This window comes from Bos javanicus, chromosome 28 (genome assembly GCF_032452875.1).
Source record: "Bos javanicus breed banteng chromosome 28, ARS-OSU_banteng_1.0, whole genome shotgun sequence".
Classification (NCBI taxonomy): Eukaryota; Metazoa; Chordata; class Mammalia; order Artiodactyla; family Bovidae; genus Bos; species Bos javanicus.
Genome location: NC_083895.1, coordinates 10,966,701 through 10,985,745, shown reverse-complemented (window position 1 = coordinate 10,985,745; position 19,045 = coordinate 10,966,701). Strand labels below are relative to the sequence as shown.

Genomic DNA, 19,045 nt, shown 5'->3' with positions numbered 1-19,045 from the left:
TTTTCGTCAAACAACAATCTAGATGTTTCTGTGAGGATATTTTTCAGATGTGATTAACATTTACATCAGTAGTCTCTGAGTAAAGCAGATTGCCCTCCATAATATGGGTAGGCCTCATCTAATCAATTGAAGACCTTAAGAGAAGGCTGTATATTGTCACCCTCTTTATTTAACTTATATGCAGAGTACATCATGTGAAATGCTGGGCTGGATGAAGCACAAGGTGGAATCAAGATTGCCAGGAAGAATATCAATAACCTCAGATATGCACCCTTATGGAAGAAAGCGAAGAGGAACTAAAGAGCCTCTTGATGAAGGTGGAAGAGGAGAGTGAAAAAGCTAGCTTAAAACTCAACATCCAAAAAACTAAGATCAGGGCATCTCGTCCCATCACTTCATGGCAAATAGATGGGGAAACAATAGAAACAGTAAAAGACTTTATTTTCTTGGGCTCCAAAATCACTGTAGACAATGACTGTGGCCATGAAATTAAAGGACGCTTGCTCCTTGGAAGAAAAGTTATGGAGGGAAGGCGCCAAGATGGCGGAGGAGTAGGACGGGGAAAACACTTTCTCCCCCACAAATTCATCAAAAGAGCATTTAAACGTAGAGTAAATTCCACAAAACAACTTCTGAATGCCGGCAGAGGACATCAGGCACCCAGAAAAGCAACCCAACTCCTCGAAAGGAGGTAGGAAAAAATACTAAAGACAATAAAAGAGACAAAAGAGGGAGGGACGGAGTTCTGTCCTGGGAAGGGAGTCTTAAAAAGAGAGAAGTTTCCAAACACCAGGAAACCTTCTCACTGCCGAATCCATGCCGAGCTTTGGAAGCACAGAGGACAACATAACAGGGAGAAAAAATAAATAAACAATTAAAACTCGCAGATTGCGAGCCCTACGGTAACTCCTCCAGCGGAGAAGCAGCGCAGACGCCTGCATCCGCCATTAGCAAGCGGGGGCTGGGCAGGGAGGCGCGGCGCGGGCTGCATCGCTGAGAGTAAGAATCTGGCCTGAATACCCTGAGCACTATCTGAGCGAAATAATTTGGGCTAGCAAACCAGACTGTGGGATATCTACCATACGAAAAGCCAGCCCTAACCTAAGACACCGCCAGCCCGCGCACGGAACAAAGGACTAAACAGAGGTAGCCGGCTGCAAACCTTCCCCCTCCGGTGACAGGCAGCCAGAGCCGGAAGGGGGCAATCGCAGCCCCAGAGCGACATTATCTATAAAACTGGCTTCTTTGCTAACTAAAACTTATTGGGGGTCTGGACGGTCAACATCTGCCTGAGAAGGTGTGCCGGTTTTACACCCAGATAACCAAGTGGCAGGGAGGCGATAAGTCGCAGCATTGGCGCTCGCCAAACACCTCATCACCTGTGCTGCTCGGACCTGGGAAGAGCACAAAACGCAGCCCCAACTGAGTCTGCGCCTCTGAGGACTACCTGAGTGCCTGAACCTGAGCGGCTTGGACCTGGGAGGTGCATGCAACCCAGGCCCAGCCTCGGATTGTTCCCGGCGGAACAATCTAGAGCCTGAGCAGTATGGGCAGGGAGGCTACACGCGCCGTGAGCGGGGGCAGACCCAGTGTGGCTGAGGCACTGCGAGCGCACGCCAGTGTCATTTGTTTGCAGCATCCCTCCCTCCCTCCCCATAGCGCGACTGAACAAAGAGAAGAAATACAGCTCCACCCACCAGAACACCGACACAAGCTTCCCTAACCAGGAAACCTTGACAAGCCACCTCTACATACCCACACACAGCGAGGAAACGCCACAATATAAGAGAACTCCACAAACTGCCAGAATACAGAAAGGACTCCCAAACTCAGCAATTTAAACAAGATGAAGAGACAGAGGAATACCCAGCAGATAAAGGAACAGGATAAATGCCCACCAAACCAAACAAAAGAGGAAGAGATAGGGAATCTACCTGATAAAGAATTCCAAATAATGATAGTGAAATTGATCCAAAATCTTGAAATTAAAATGGAATCACAGATAAATAGCCTGGAGACAAGGATTGAGAAGATGCAAGAAAGGTTTAACAAGGACCTAGAAGAAATAAAAAAGAGTCAATATATAATGAATAATGCAATAAATGAAATTAAAAACACTCTGGAGCCAACAAATAGTAGAATAACAGAGGCAGAAGATAGGATTAGTGAATTAGAAGATAGAATGGTAGAAATAAATGAATCAGAGAGGATAAAAGAAAAACGAATTAAAAGAAATGAGGACAATCTCAGAGACCTCCAGGACAATATTAAACGCTACAACATTCGAATCATAGGGGTTCCAGAAGAAGAAGACAAAAAGAAAGACCATGAGAAAATACTTGAGGAGATAATAGTTGAAAACTTCCCTAAAATGGGGAAGGAAATAATCACCCAAGTCCAAGAAACCCAGAGAGTCCCAAACAGGATAAACCCAAGGAGAAACACCCCAAGACACATATTAATCAAATTAACAAAGATCAAACACAAAGGACAAATATTAAAAGCAGCAAGGGAAAAACAACAAATAACACACAAGAGAATTCCCATAAGGATAACAGCTGATCTTTCAATAGAAACTCTTCAAGCCAGGAGGGAATGGCAAGACATACTTAAAATGATGAAAGAAAATAACCTACAGCCCAGATTATTGTACCCAGCAAGGATCTCATTCAAGTATGAAGGAGAAATCAAAAGCTTTTCAGACAAGCAAAAGCTGAGAGAATTCTGCACCACCAAACCAGCTCTCCAACAAATACTAAAGGATATTCTCTAGACAGGAAACACAAAAATGGTATATAAACTCGAACCCAAAACAATAAAGTAAATGGCAACGGGATCATACTTATTAGTAATTACCTTAAACGCAAATGGGTTGAATGCCCCAACCAAAAGACAAAGACTGGCTGAATGGATACAAAAACAAGACCCCTACATATGTTGTCTACAAGAGACCCACCTCAAAACAGGGGACACATACAGACTGAAAGTGAAGGGCTGGAAAAAGATTTTCCATGCAAATTGGGACCAAAAGAAAGCAGGAGTCACAATACTCGTATCAGATAAATTAGACTTTAAAACAAAGGCTGTGAAAAGAGACAAAGAAGGTCACTATATAATGATCAAAGGATCAATCCAAGAAGAAGATATAACAATTATAAATATATATCCACCCAACATGGGAGTACCGCAGTATGTAAGACAAATCCTAACAAGTATGAAAGGAGAAATTAACAATAACACAATAATAGTGGGAGACTTTAATACCCCACTCACACTTATGGATAGATCAACTAAACAGAAAATTAACAAGGGGAAAAAAAAAACAAACAAACATGTATCTATAAAGCTCACTAAAGCAAAGCACAGTAAAATGAGGTATGGCAATAAAAGGCGTTAAATTTATCAAATAAAAAAAATAATAAAGTGCTGAAAAATTAAAGCTGTCAAAAAAAAAAAAAACAAAATAGGGGCAGTATTCTTTAACAATGACAATATCATAAAAAACAAAGAAAGGCTGTAAAAGTGTTCCAGATTAAAAGAGACTTTATCAACATGACAATGAAATGCAATATCTGATCCTGGACTAGATCTTGTACTAGAAGGAAAAAGTGCTAAAAAGGACACTGAGGGTCAGTTAACAGTATTAGAATACAGACAGTAGATTTAATAAAAGTATTTTATCCATGTTAAATTACTGAAGTTGACAACTGTACTATTACAGTTATTAACCGAATATCCCTATTCTTAGGAAATTCAGAAATATGTACTGAAGTATGTGGGATACTTCATGGGAATAAAAACCATGATATCTGCAGCAGGCCTTCCAAGAGTTTAGAAAAAAACTTTTTGGGTGGGGAGCAGACAAATAATAAAGAAATGGGGTGAAATGATAAGAACAAGTGAAAAATCTGGGCAGAGGTTATATGGATATTATTTGTATTATTTTTGGAACTTTTCTTTAAGCTTGACATTAAAAATTAAAAATGTGCAAAAAAAAAAAAAAAAAAGAAACCACAGCAGAGACAAAAAAAAAATATATATCAGCATACACAAAAGTAGAGAGATAGTATAATGAACCCCCATATATCATTACCAAGTTTCAGTGATTGTAAACATTTTGTCCATCTTATTTCATGCACCCTCCTTGCCTAAATCTGGAAAATCTTAAACCAAAATCCAAGACATCATATCATTCACCTGTAAATACTCCAGAATACATCTCTAATAGATAATGACTATTAAAAATGCCAGTCACAACACCAAGATTGTAAAATAAATCTAAAAACATAATAAAAAAAAAAAAAAAAGAAAAGTTATGACCAACCTAGACAGCATGTTAAAAAGCAGAGACATTACTTTGCCAACAAAAGTCTGTACAGTCAAAGCTTTCTAATAGTGATGTATGGATGTGAGAGTTGGACCATAAAGGCTGAGCACCAAAGAATCGATGCTTTCAAACTGTGGTGTTGAAGGCGGCTCTTTAGAGTCCCTTGGACTGCAAGGAGATCAAAACAGTCAATCCTATAGGAAATCAGTCCTGAATACTCATTGGAAGGACTGAAGCTCCAGTATGTTGGTCACCTGATGTGAAGAGCCGACTCACTGGTAAAGACCCTGATGCTGGGAAAGATTGAAGGCAGGAGGAGAAGGGGACGACAGAGAATGAGATGGTTGGATGGCATCACCAACTCAATGGACATGAGTTTGCGCAAGCTCTGGGAGATGTAATGGACAGGCAAGCGTGGTGTGCTGCAGTCCGTGGGGTCACAATCAGATACGACTGAGCAATTCAGCAACAACAACAAAGAGAAAAGACTGGGGTTCCCAGAGGAAGAAGGCCTTCTGCCTCCAGACTGCCTTTGGACTCAAGATTCAATAGCAACTCTTGCCAGGCCTCCAGTATGGCCACCTTCTCTGCAGATTTCAGATGTTCTTGCTTCCAGAATCACATGAGACAGTTCCTAAAATCAATTTCTCTCTGTCCCGCTCCCCTCATGCCCCATGTACAGACACACATCCTGTTTGGAGATTCCTAACTACTACAAGTGGCTTAACATACAGTTGTTTCTCGTGTGAAAGGAACTCTGAATAGCTTTGGCCTGGCCATCTACTATATTTTGTATCAGAAACAAACTGCATGCTTGTGTGACCATCGGGACCAATGCTCTATCTGGGCACTGCTCCCTGCCAAAGTGAGCTATATGGGGCATAAGGAATGTGCCATAAAAAGTCTACCTCTAATTAACATACCTCTCACCAACTATCATTATGATCATGACCCCAGGAGATATCTGACAAAATGAACAATGATCATGTGACCAAATTTGAACTTTCTCTTCTTTAAATTATTTGACCCAAAGGTTCCCAAAAGGTCTCCTTTTCAGAAACAACTTCCCAAAGTGATCCTCTGATTCATTTTCTCTCAGTCAGCTTTCTATCTCAACTATTACAAGGTCAGAGTTTCTTCAATAGAGCTTGTAATTACTCAGACACCTGCTTCAAGACAGAGAGTGGGCTAAAATTCAAGCAATGCCTTTGTGCTAAAACACACATCTTCACTCAGTCTGATTGCAGGAAGTATAAGTGTTCATTAGAAGCCTCAGGAACTGAACAGGAGGTGAGAGGATTAAGGGAAAGAGGATTACAGGCCAAAGGAATCCAGAAACAGGTGTGGGGGTGGCATTGATGGAGGAGTTTCCTGCAGCAGGCCCCCAAATTATTTTGGCTCTTGAGGTACGAAGACTGGAAAGTTCATGTATTTATATAACACGGAGCCAAGGTACTACGCGTAGGAAAAACCTCAGGTTTTATCACTGTTTTTAAACACTAGCATCTATGAAAATTTCAGTGAGGCAACAAGCTCATTAGCATGACTCACCTGGAAGTGGTAGCTCCTCCGATCAACAATGGGATCTTTATAGCTAGTCTCTCCATTTCCTTAGCGACAAAAATCATTTCATCCAGGGAAGGAGTGATGAGTCCTGACAGGCCAATTATATCTATTATTTAAAAAAAGGAAAAAAAGAACAATGACAAGGAGGATGGGAGAAAAAGAGTAAAGGTATGAAGACTCATTTTCAAAACTCTGTAATAAAGACCACAAGCCAGAAGATAAATTCCCAATTTCTATTAATAATTTTGAGACTTCTTTTCTGACTGGGGGTTTTCAATTTATTGTTTGCTTTTGGTAGTAAATATGATTTGCAACTTCAAGTTGCAATAATCTGCTTGCCACTGTTTCAGGAAAAGCCACGAAACTGTTAGTTCATGATTTCCCAGATGGGATAAGCCACAGTGTCAGAAGAAATATAAGAACAAATACACACAGAGAAAAATAAAATCTAATACAAATTGTTCTAAGAAGCCTGTCCCATACCCCTTCCTCAGAACTATAAAGGAGCTTCACGGTTACCTATTCACCCCTTTAGTCCCCGTTATAAATGGAAATGACAGAACCCTCCAGGCAGGAGCTATCACTTGAGTGTCTGCATGTCCCAGTAACCTATCACCCTTCGCCGACGGACACTGGGAGAACACAATTTACTGAAATGCCCAGGAACCCAGTTGCATAGTACCTGCTTTGTGGTCTAGAGCAGCCTTCAGTATCTTGTCACATGGAGTCATGACTCCTAAATCAATAACTCTGGGGTACAGAAACGAGATGTGAGATAATTAATGAGATCCCATTAATTATCAAAAAAGCTAAAGGAACATTTTTATTTAGCCATTAAACACCGCTCTCATGTAAACTGGAATCACACTGAAAAGCTCACCAAACATTGACAACCGACTCAGTGATGACTGCCATTGATTAGGAACTGACCCTGGGCAGGGGCTACACTAAGCTTTTTCAAAGACCTTCGCTGACACAATCCACAGAGCATGTAATTCACCCGTTTAAGGTAGCTTTTGGTAGAGGAAATTATTTTCTAAGCTCTGGTAAAATATATATAATACATAATGTGCCACTTTAACCATTTTTAAGTGTACAGTTGAGGGTCACTAGTTAGTCGCAATGTTGTGTAACCATCACTACTATTTAATTTCAAAACTCTCTCATTGCCCCAAACAGAAACTCTATAATCCCTCAGCAACAAGTAACCTTTACTTTGCCTTCCATCTCTATGAATTTGCCTTGTCTGGATATTTCTACAAGCAGAATCATACATCATTTGTCTTTATGGGTCTGGCTAATTTCACTTAGCCTAACATCTTTAGGGTTCCTCCCCCACTGTAGCCTAAGTCAGAACTTCATTCCTTTTTAAGGCTGAATAATATTTCATTGTATGAATGTGCCAGATGTTTATTCATTCATCTGTCAATGGACACCTGGGTTATTTCCACTATGCTAAGCCTTCTATATAAACAATCTTGTTTAACCCTCACAGGAACTGTACGTGGAAGCACAATCATGGGGTCTGTGTCTTTTTCTTGGGGTGGGGGGGGTTGTTTTCATATATTTATTTCATGTATTTATCCAAATATATACATGGGATGGACTGTTATAAGTGGGATTATTGCACTAAACAATATAAATATTTTTATGATGTTTGATTCCTATTTTAAATTTGATTTTGAGGTAGGTTTTACCAAAGAATACTTTTTCTTTAATTCTTGAAAACATGATTTTTACATTTTTAATAAAGAAGGGTCCAGAAAAGCATGTGCCAGGAAGTTAAGCATTTTGTCCAGCCAGACAACTCACTAGTAGCGGAGCTGGGATCTGAACCAGGATCTGACATGAAAACGCATCTTCTTAGCCATGGAGGCCAATAAAGACGTTAGAGAAGTTCACTCCCTCAATATCTACTGAACAGGATACCCTACATGGAAGCCAACAAGAAGGATAAGGAAGAAGGGATCAGTTCCTGTACATGAAAAGCTGATGAGAAGGGAATCTCCCAGAAGTCAAAGGAGAGGGACAACGAATGAAAGAACAGCTACCAGGAGAGATGAGCACGACTCAGAGGAAGAGCAGACCACGTGGGCACGTGAGGAGAGTGGGACTGGGCACAGGAAGCCCGGAGCGCGCTTTCCACGGAGCTGTGACTCAAGGAGGGGATGGCTTCCTGGATCTCAGAGAAAACGGGATTTCAGCCTTGGAAAATGTTCTGTAAACTACTCTATTCTAGATTTAGAGAGTACCAAGGATGTCCATCACTTTGACAATTTAATTTCATCATGAGCATTGGTTATAAAGATGTTTTAAAAATTACAGTGCACATTTTCTTTTGTTTCCTCATGTCAACAATTCTTAAATAACTAAACAGACAAAATGATTTTAAGTTAAAAAAAAAAAAAAGCAATGCTTAAGTACCACTACCTGACATCATAGCAGCTGTTAACAGTGGGTGTTGAACACCAAGGGCACGAAGGAGCATTGTTTCTCATTATATACCTGTTTATATTTAAGTTGGATTTTTTAGCTTGTTATCATAGTACTTAAAAAAAAAAATAGGAGGATTCAGGATGGGGAACACATGTATACTAATTAAATAATTTTCTATTAAAGAAAAAGAAAAAAAAATAAACTAGCACAAAGAGAATCCTCAGAAAGTGGACAATTTCAAATCAATGATGACTCTCTTCAGTCTAGTGGATTAGCACTAATCCACTAAAAAACATGCCACAGAGGTTGATGAAGGGGCACTGCAGGTTATAATGGGGGTGAGGTGGCCCCTTTCTTTCTCTTTAGCACACTGCACATAGGCCGGTAACTGGGTTTGTTGAACTATGACTAAATACAGCCTATAACACCAAGTGAAAGAGCATATTGCTTTTACATCAAGACAAAGAGGTATGGATTTCAAAGCTGACTGCTTTCAACATTGTATGTTGTATTTTAAGAATTAAAACCCATCAGTATGACGGCAAGAATCATCTCACTCTCAATCCTTTTTCTTGTTTCAGGCGCTCTATCTTTCAGGAACGTGTGCCTGCTTGCTTTGTTGGAGGAAAAATAAGGAGACCTTGTGGTCAGATAGAAATGGAGGAAAGAGAAAGCTGTAGGGAGTGAGCTCAGAGAGGGAGAAGAGGGCATCTTAATGGTGATTACTTAAAATTTCAAAATATTAAGTTTGAGTTTTTTTTAAGAAATCTAAATGGAGCTCTCAGGTAGTCATCTGGATCTGTAAGCCTGCAGCCCAGGTGAGCGATCCAAGCTGGAGATAAAACCTGGGACTTGTTGGCATATTACATGGCGTTAAGAAGTCCTGAGACCATGTGTAAAATATTCAGAAAAATGAATTGCCAAAAGTGGGTAGGGGTTGGAGAGAAGGGGTTGAGGGAAGAGTGGGAAGAGGAGGGGAAGGGGAGAGATGGAGATGACGGGAGAGGAACAGAAAAAAAAAAATTCATGAGACTGAATGAGATGATCTAAGACTGTCTGTCCAGACCTATTTTAATCAGATCTGACTTATCAAGATCCCCAGGTGGTCAGAAGGTTCACTGAAGTCTGAGAAGCAGTGAGGACAGACGGAGAAGAGGTCCCAGGGTTAAGCCCTGAAGAATCCCCTTTTCGGGGGTCACACAGAGAAGAAGCAATCACCAAGAGAGGTGACCAGATGTTAGGGAGGTTAAGAAGAGGTCTGGAAACAATGAACTGGGGGCCTAGAGTATGACGAGTTCAACTTCCAACTTATTAGGCTGCTTTAACAAGTTTTGTTGGGAAACAGTCAAATATATCACTGCTTAGAGGAGCACTTTATAATGTTTTCCATGCATAGAAAATAGTACTTATGGCACTGGGATACAGGAAGGAGGCTACTCGCCACCAGGGTCAACCAATCTAGGACTGGGACTGTCCTCACTCACACCCTGGAGAAAGAAGGGGATCTGTATGTGGGCACATGTGAGTTGAGAAACTGCTGGCAAGTTCTGAATTAGAACACAGTGTGCTAAGTGCCAGGCAGGAGGCCTTTACAGTGTGCTGTGAGAGGCCATCTAACCTGGACAACAGTTTTAGGAGGATTCCAGGAGGGTACTATCGCCTGAATCTTGAGCAAGTACTAGCCAGGTGAAGGAAAGAAGAGGGCCATCCAGTAGAGACTAGCACAACGAAGGTCTAGAATCATGAACAGCTGGCCCTGGGGAACTCTGGCTGAAGGAAAGGATCCAAAGCCTGGGTCAATCCCATCCCTGCCTGCCGCCACCCTTCCCAACCCCTCCCCATTTTCTCTCCCCTTTACTACAACTCCCTGCTTCCCCTGCATACATCTACACCTCCCTTGGCTTTCTCTTGATTTCCCTTCTGCACTCTGAGCTATACCCCATGTCTGTAAGTCTCTTCTTATACACATTCTTTCATTTTGCCACATGAGAGATTAAAGAAAATAAAAATGAATGCTATGGAAATTTCAAACTTTTACATTCATCATTCTAAAGTGGTTATAACAGAGCTGTAAACATTAGCATTTAATTTGGGCTTCTAATTCAGACAAAATATAAGCTGCACCAAATGCCTTAGCAAAGGCATCCAAAACTATTTAAGAATATATACAATTTTGAAAATAAATCTTTTAATAGATTAAGCCCCTTTTACTCTCCAGAAAGAATTAAAAAGTAAAATAAAACTAATTTTTCTTAGGGTGCCTCACATCTGTTAAGTGAGGTTAAAGGTGGCAGTGTCTTCTGATCCTGCAATTCACATGTATCACCACTAGATGGGAGTACTGTACCAGTTTGCAGTCCCAACCAAGATTTCCAACGTGTGGTTAAGCTGTGTGTCAACAGATAAAAGGATAAAGATGTGATAGATGCATACAATGAAACCATTAAGAAACCATAAGAAAGAAAGAAGTCTTTCCACTGAAACAATGGATGGACCCTGAAGGCATTATGCTGAGATAAGATATACAGTGAAAGAAAAATACTGTATGACAGGCTTATATGGGGAGTCTAAAAAGCTGAATGCACAGAAACAGAGTAGAAGAGGTGTTACTAGGGGCTGTAGGGTGGGGAAAACGGGGAGATGTTGGTCAAGGGTACAAACTTCCAGCTGGAAGATGACTAAGTTCTAGGGATCTAATACACAGCACTCTGAACAGAGTTAACAACACTGCATGCTATGAGAGTGTTAACCACAAATAAGAAATGGTAATTATGTGATGGGTTAGCTAACACTATGTGCTGATCATACTGCAAATCAAATCAATGTTTTACACCTTAAGCTTACTCAATGTTGTATGTCAATTCTATTTCAATTAAGCTCCAAAAGCACACACACACACCAGTTGAAAGCATCCAAATAATTATCAGGAGAACCTGTGAGGTGCTAGGAAAGATTAGTGTACCCTTGACTTAAATACACTCCTTTTCCTCACTTAGCTGAAAACTCTAGCATTATACAGTTTTAAAGTGTTCCCTTCTTAACCATATATTATTTACCCATATATTACTTACTAGATATTTATATTAAGAACCATTGATTAACACAAAAATACATCTCAGATAAGTTTCACCAGATCCATATTTTTAAAAGTACTAGATGTATATTTCATTTTAAATTTTGTTATTACATCCTATTTTTTCTTATCCAATTAAACAGGGTGCATTATGTTAAATGAGAAAAGTCTAAATTTGTCTTTTTATATAATTATTAGAGTATTCTAAACTCAACTTTATGTATTCAAATATCTGATCAAAATACGTTTAAATATTCTAAATTATTTCTAAAGAGGAATTAAACTGGAATATTAATACTAGACATTGCAGTTAAAGTTGCTTAAAACTGGAATAAATATTGAAAGCTAAACTGACACAGTACAGAATCCTGACTTTTGGACTCAGAAGCCCTGAGGATGGCCTGCCGCTTGCTAGCTGTGTAAATGAGAAGTACAATAATTGAGGCAGGCAAAGCAGGATCAAGACCACGAAAAGAAAAAAAGAATGAAGGACAGGAAAAAAAGAAAAAGAAAGACAGAAATCAGGACAAGAATACAAAGGGGAAAAAAAGGAAAAAACAGTTATATAAAAGCAGCACTATATAAATTGTGAAGTGGTAAATAAATGTTAGGCATTAGTAAACTCTAATACCTAAGGTGGACATATCCCCAGATCTATTCAAATTCTCAAATCTGCAAATTCTATTGCATCATCCCCATAAAAAAATGTGCTTTTTCTGTCTAGACAGAACTATCACTTTGAATCCTTTTTACTTCTTTTTTCCCCACAAAGAACTCTTAGCATTTCATGAGATTTACTGACCAGTGACAAAGAGCCGGGAATGAAAAAGTTGTATTAGCATCTGGTACTAGATGGTTTGCTAGACTCACTCAACTAGCTGGGTGATTCACCCAGGCATTAGCCTGCAGCACGGATACATAGTCAAAGTATACATTTCACTGCACAAGGCCTATCTCAGGGGCATCTGTCTACTACCTGACATCATAACATTAAACCCATCAGTGTAGAGAGTCCATGTATTATGAGACACAAGACTCAAAGGGGTGTTTGACCCCCAAAGAAAAAAGGTTTGCACATTCACTTATTTTTTACAAAAAGAATAAAGTTTCATCAGAAGATGTTTCTCCAGTTGCCATTATTATGTGAGTGCTCAGTCAGGTCTGACTCTTTGCAAGCCCACGGGCGGTAGCCCACCAGGCTCCTCTGTTGATGGAATTTTGTAAGCAAGAATACTAGAGTGGGTTGCCATTTCCTACACCAGGGGATCTTCCTGACCCAGGGATTGAACCCAGGTCTCTTGTGTCTCCTGTATTGGCAGGCAGATTCTTTACCACTATGTCACCTGGGAAGCCAGCAAAAAATAAGCGATCCTTCAGTGTACAAGCCAGAGGAGATGGGTGTGCTGGAGGAAAGCTTTCGGGTTTAATAAGTCGCTTTCACTGATGACATCGGGCTCCAGTAGCACCCTGGAGAAATGCTACAGTTCTCCCTGGCCTCTTAAAATGCCTTTACTGGAGGAAGAAACATTACTGGTATGATTCTCTCAGCTACTTACCCATTTTTCATAATACAAAAGGATAAACACAGACGATGATATCTCAAGAATTGCTTTAGAATTGCTTTAGGGAGCTTGCTTACAAATTGCTTTTTTTCAGTAGTTTTTGTCTTATTATCACCATTGAATATGTACCTGGCTTTTTAGCCTGACAAACAGTAAAGTTCCTGAATGGAGAAAAGTCAACTAAATCATCTGGGTGTCTCTGATACAATTCATGGTAAACAGTAGATGATCTATAAACATTTATTGGCTGAAATGAATTTGAACTAATTGAGATGAATGCAAATAGAAATCAACAGCATAGGATTTGAAAAGATGAGACAACAGCAGAAATGTCAAGAGATTTTAGGAAGCCAACACCTTATCAAATATTTATTCCTCATCCAAATACTTATTCTATACGTAAAAATCTTACTGTAACAACCTCCACTGTCTCTCTGGAATATTTATCTTTAAAAAAATAATAAATGTATTCCAAGAAAAATATTCCTTGTTTCCAGGACTAGGAGAGAATGCTCCATCTTTTGATAGTGAACAAGCAGCCAAACAGAAGTGCCTGTGAAGACAGTCAGAGAAGAAGGTGCCACTCTGCCAATGCTCCTTCATCTCCAACCTTCCTTAGCCGCATTTAATTAGCCTTGAACACAGACATGGATGAACAGTTTGAAAGCAGGGAGGGCCTTAGAGGGTGATGGCTGTCTGACAGTGGGAACTCTCTAACCCTGACCCCAAGGGGGCCCAGCCGCAGCTGCAGTTGTTTCTCCTCTCTATAGAGAAAACAGCACATGGAAAGAAGTTCACGCCTCAAAAGGACTGTTGGCTGGATATGGACCAGAGAAGACATTAGTTATATCAGGCTTTTCATTACAAAGAATATGTTGAAATGCGAGCAAAACACACTCTTACTGTGGGTCATGAGCTCTGACACAGAAATAAATTGGCGCTAAATAATTATTCAACTATAATGAGAGATATAAGAAAGGGATTTTACTTGTATACAACATTCAAAAACTAGCTTCATCAATACTAAGAGGCATGCATGGTTCTCTTCTAAGCAAAGGAAAAAGAACGGTCAAAGCCTTCTTATAAAACTCCATTTAGCCAAGGTCTTAATAAGATCTTGGCTTTAAAATCTGGCAGCTTATTGAGAGTAAAAAGGAAATATGGCCATGGGGTGGGGTCCAATGTTTGAGCCTCTGGCCTGAAGTCAATTCCCCAGAAGCCTCTGGGTTGTTTGACCCTGCTTGAATACTGTTTTCTATTCTTTTTGTCCTTACTGAATGTACACCATTAAATAATTGTTAAATTACTTCATTTGAAAAGGTATGTTCAATGTAGAAAATTCAAAAACATGTGAAGAAAAACAACCTCTAACATCCACAGCTCTTCCCTGCCCTTCCCACCCAAGACGTATCACCTGTTAATGCTTTTACTTTAAATAAGAAAGGGGCTCAGGTAAGAAAGGTGGGTCCTAATTTACCTGAAATTATTGCAGCCAAGAACCACTCCAACTATGTTCTTGCCTATGTCGTGTACGTCACCTTTAACAGTAGCCAGCACGATGGTGCCTTGGTAAGGGTCCTGGAGAGGAAGTCAAACAGCTCAGCATTGCTAGGTCACCTGGTTCTCTGGAGCCAGGCAGGTGTTGGCACAGAAAGCAATTCAATACAACCAAGGCAACCCTCAAAGATGGACCCAGAACCCAAGCCTCATGCTCTGTGCAAAGAAGGCTGTAAGCTGCAGCAACCCCCCAGGTGGTTCACTGAGGGGGCTTCAACCCAGATCATGTGTTCCATCATCTCAAAAACAGTTTAAGTTCAAATACAAAACAGTCCCATCACTGAAGATCATATTTGTAACCCCCAAGCCTATCTGACAAATGTTTAGTAAATGTTAGCAGTAAAGGGAGAGGGAGGCTCTGGTGAACTGCATGTGCCCCATTAGAATGGGAAGGACCACAGCAGGCCAGGGCAGGAGGGCTCAGACTATCTTCTTCAACACCGTTGTTCCATCACAATCTCCTCCCTCAAAAAAAGAAAAATAAAGAAGAGAAAAAGACATGCAAGGCAAGTGGGATTTTTATGAACACTACCGTCAGAGCCATTCACAAACACAGATAGATTTAAGAATTCAGAATCTTAGGGGCCAAAGCCGACTGAGCTTCACAGGGAGCTAAACAAGGTCAAAAGCTTAACGATTTACTGTGGTGGCACAGCCAACAAGAAGGGAACTAAATCCAGCAGTGGTGCCAAGAACATGACCAGCGCACAGAGAATATTCAGGTAAGACGTTTTCCAAAACCAAACAGTATCTCAAGGGCAGGGTCGAGCACACTACCTGCCACGTGTAAGAGCTCTGTAAATAGCTGGTAGATGAATGAACGAACTGGTTTTGTCTTGAAATCATGGCTTTGTTTAGAAAATAATGTTTCTATTAAAAATTTCATAAAGCCACGTTCTATAGAAAATCCTAGGGTATTCTGATACTTGGTAAAAAATTTGTTTCACTTCTCTGCTTCATCGTCAATGACACAGTCAAGCCCAATGGCTTAGGTCCCTACCCTCCCGCCCAGTAAGAGTATCCAGAGCCAATTCCTCACAAGGTCCACAGGCCCCAACAAAATGACTTGCCTCATCTTCTATTTTGCCAGTAAGCACTTTGGTTTCTTCTCTCTCTTTTTCCATGAAGGGAATAAGGTGACCCACGGCCTTCTTCATGACCCGAGCTGACTTTATAACCTGGGTAAAATATACACAGAGTCAAGCATCTTTACCAAAACACCTGGATGGTTACACATGGTTGCTTGTGAAATTTTAGCATCAATTATCATGCATGTTATGACCTCAGGTCAGCCACCCTTGAGTCCATTTTTGACAGTGGGTGGGTGAGGAATGAGTTCATCATGAGGAAAATTAATCAGTCAGGTACAGAAGAAGAAAAACAAGGCTGGAAATCAAATGTTGCAGTTTCTGTCCTCTGAACTTCTGCATGTTATTTTTTCTCCACCTAGAAGGCCTTCTATCATTTCCTGAAGTTCTGCACATCCTCCAAGTGTCAAGCTTCTCCTCCAAAAGCCCCTTCTCAGCCTTCTCTTCTCAATCCCCAGTGTCACAATTCACTTATAATTAAGGCTTATGCAAAAGGAAAAAGAGCCTTACAGTCTACAGAATTAGAGAAAAATTTTGTAAACATAAATTGGATAAGGGATTAATATCCAAAATATATAAAGAACTAATGCAACTTTATAATAATAATAATAATCTGATTAAAAAATGGACAGGAGAACTAAAAAGGTATTTTTCCAAAAAGGATATCAAAGTGGCCAATAGGCACATGATAAGATGCTCAACATCACTAATTGTCAGGGAGATAACAAATACAAATCACACTAAGATACCACTTCACACATGATAGCTCAGGGCTTCCCTGATAGCTCAGTTGGTAAAGAATCCACCTGCAATGCAGGAGACCCCAGTTCAATTCCTGGGTTGGGAAGATCTGCTGTAGAAGGGATAGGCTACCCACTCCAGTACTCTGGCCTGGAGAATTCCATGGACTGTATAGTCCATGGGGTCACAAAGAGTAGCTGAGTGACTTTCACTTTCATATGTTAGAATGGTTACCATCAAGAAAACAAAAACCAACAGGTGCTGGTGAGGTTGTGGTGAAAAGGGAACTCTTATGCACTGATGGTGGGAATGGAAAACAATATGGAGGTTCTTAGAAAAATTAAAAATAGGTCTACCACATGATCAAGCAATTCCACTTCTCAGTATAAACCTACAGGAAATGAAAATAGGATTTCAATAGGTTTATCAGAGCATTATTTATAACAGCCAAGACATGGAACAACCCAAATGCCCATCAACAGGTGAATGGATAAAAAAGATGTGGTATATATACAGAATGGAGTATCATTCAGCCATGATAAGAGAGGATATTTGGCCATGTGCAAAAAAACGCAGATGGATCTTGAGGACATTATACTAAGCAAGATAAATCAGAAAGAGAAAGATAAGTACTGGATGATCTCACTTATATGCAGAACCTAAAAGAAGTCAAACTGGAAAGAAAAAACAAAACAGAGTGAAACTGTGGTTACCATGGGATAGAGATGGGAGGGTGAGACTGATGATATTTAAGGGTACAAACTTGTAACAAGTAAATAAGCCAAAGGGCTCTAACACACAGTATAATGAATAGACAATCATGTACTATAGTTACATAGTGTGATAAATATTATTTCAACGGCAATCATATTAAAATATGTATCACTGTACACCTTAAATTTACAAAATGTAATATGTCAAATTTGTTAAATAGATAAAAAAGAACAGGGACTTTCATAAAAGTTCACGAATGTATACTAAAATTTATGAGAAGCAGGATGAGAAAACAGGGTATTTGTACAGTCTCAACGTTTCTCCCTACAAAAAAATTTACAGTGGAGAAACATAGAAGACACTCTTAACAAAATGATCAACGTTAACCTCACCAGGCTTCCTGATATGAGAAGGGCACAGCATTACTCTGCGTTATTCTCGCCAAAAATGAGAAAACATCAGGAAAATTCAAACTGAGAGAGAGCCTATCATTTACCAAACTGTACAATACTCTTCAAAAGTCAAGGTCATAACTCAGGAACTGTTCAAGATAAAAGCAATGTGGGATTATGGAACACAAAGAGAAGAGAAGAATAGCAGAAACACTGGTGAAATGTGAATAAGGTCATTAGTTAACATGATTATATCAGTATTAATTTCCTGGTTCTGATAACTACACTCTGATCAAGTGAAAAGGTTAACATTAGGGGAAGAAGTTGAGGGGGATACATGATCACTTAAACTGCATCTGCAACTTGCAAGTCTAAAGTTTACTCAAACATAAGAAGTTAAAACAATAAGTTGACATCATGAAAAAAAAAGACTGTGAAACTATCCCAGACTTGGGGAGACTAATGCAGGACAACTGAATGTTCCCTGAGTGTGGTGGTGGTTTCACAGGTACAGACATGTTAAAGCTTATCAAACTGCATCCTTTAAACATGCACATTTTATTGCATGTGAATTATAAAACAGTAAATCTATAAGAAAAGATAAATGCTATGAAGGAAAATGGGGAATGGACAATGAATAATTAAATATAGAATAAATTTTAAAAATCAATTATACTTCAATTTTAAAAAGTTAAAGAAAAAAAAAAAAGAACAGGGATTTTTTTGTTTTTTGTATGCCTCACAGACCTGAACCCAGAAGTCTCAAAAAGTGCCAGTGTTAACCAATGTGGTCGGTAGCTGCTGTAAATCAAAATAAGAGGAAGACTACTGGTTTTACTTGAAACATATTATTTAATGCATGTCATTATTTAAAATGGTAATGATCTTTTCAAAATATTCATCCTTAAGAATGAACACTGGCTGGTCAAATCAAATCTTAACATGATTGACTTTACACTAGTCTTGGGTTTTATTTTAATTTGAGGGGTCGGGGGAGAGACTTGTGCTGGGGTAAGAGATGGTACAGAAGCCCAGAACATGAAGACTAATGCTGGGAATGTCCAGATGACCTCTAACATCCACATCACCCTAGATGGACTTTTCAGACTATGCCTAAAAGTGAATTCAGACAAAGAATGAACAGAATCACACCTCAATGCCCCTGGGCTTTCATCAAAATTAAACCAGAGAAACAGACTCAAATTTACTATTTATTAAAAGATAAAGGCTCTTTCCTTCAATTGTGAAACTTTTTCCCCCATTTGCCAACCTGAGGTAGAAACATTTTTCCAGCTCCAAAAAGATCACCAACAATTTTCATGCCATTCATCAGCGGCCCTTCAATTATATTCAGAGGTCGGGGATATTTTTCCTGGTTTAACCTGGCTTCCTCAGTATCTTCAATAATATATTTTTCAATGCCCTACAGAAAAAACAAAAAATTAGGGAAAATTCACAGGATATATTGGCTTAAGTTCAAACATCCAACAACAAATAAATAGTTAAGAGTGTGGGTTTTGGAATCAGACTGCATGTGTTCAAATCCTGGCTCTTATCACTAATTTAGACAACTTATTAAGCATCAGGTT

At 39.5% G+C, this 19,045-nt stretch overlaps 1 protein-coding gene across 4 annotated transcripts in view; it reads right to left on the bottom strand.

Annotated features, from left to right (window-relative positions):
• MTR (5-methyltetrahydrofolate-homocysteine methyltransferase) overlaps nucleotides 1-19,045 on the bottom strand; it is a 136,129-nt gene that overhangs the window by 27,984 nt on the left and 89,100 nt on the right. For all 4 annotated transcript variants that reach the window (XM_061404931.1, XM_061404930.1, XM_061404933.1 and 1 more), the window contains 5 exons: nucleotides 18,727-18,879; nucleotides 15,592-15,699; nucleotides 14,442-14,542; nucleotides 6,576-6,643; nucleotides 5,879-5,999 (listed from right to left, as the gene is read on the bottom strand). In XM_061404931.1, coding sequence (XP_061260915.1) covers nucleotides 5,879-5,999; nucleotides 6,576-6,643; nucleotides 14,442-14,542; nucleotides 15,592-15,699; nucleotides 18,727-18,879 — 551 coding nt within the window. The remainder of the gene's footprint in view (nucleotides 1-5,878; nucleotides 6,000-6,575; nucleotides 6,644-14,441; nucleotides 14,543-15,591; nucleotides 15,700-18,726; nucleotides 18,880-19,045) is intronic.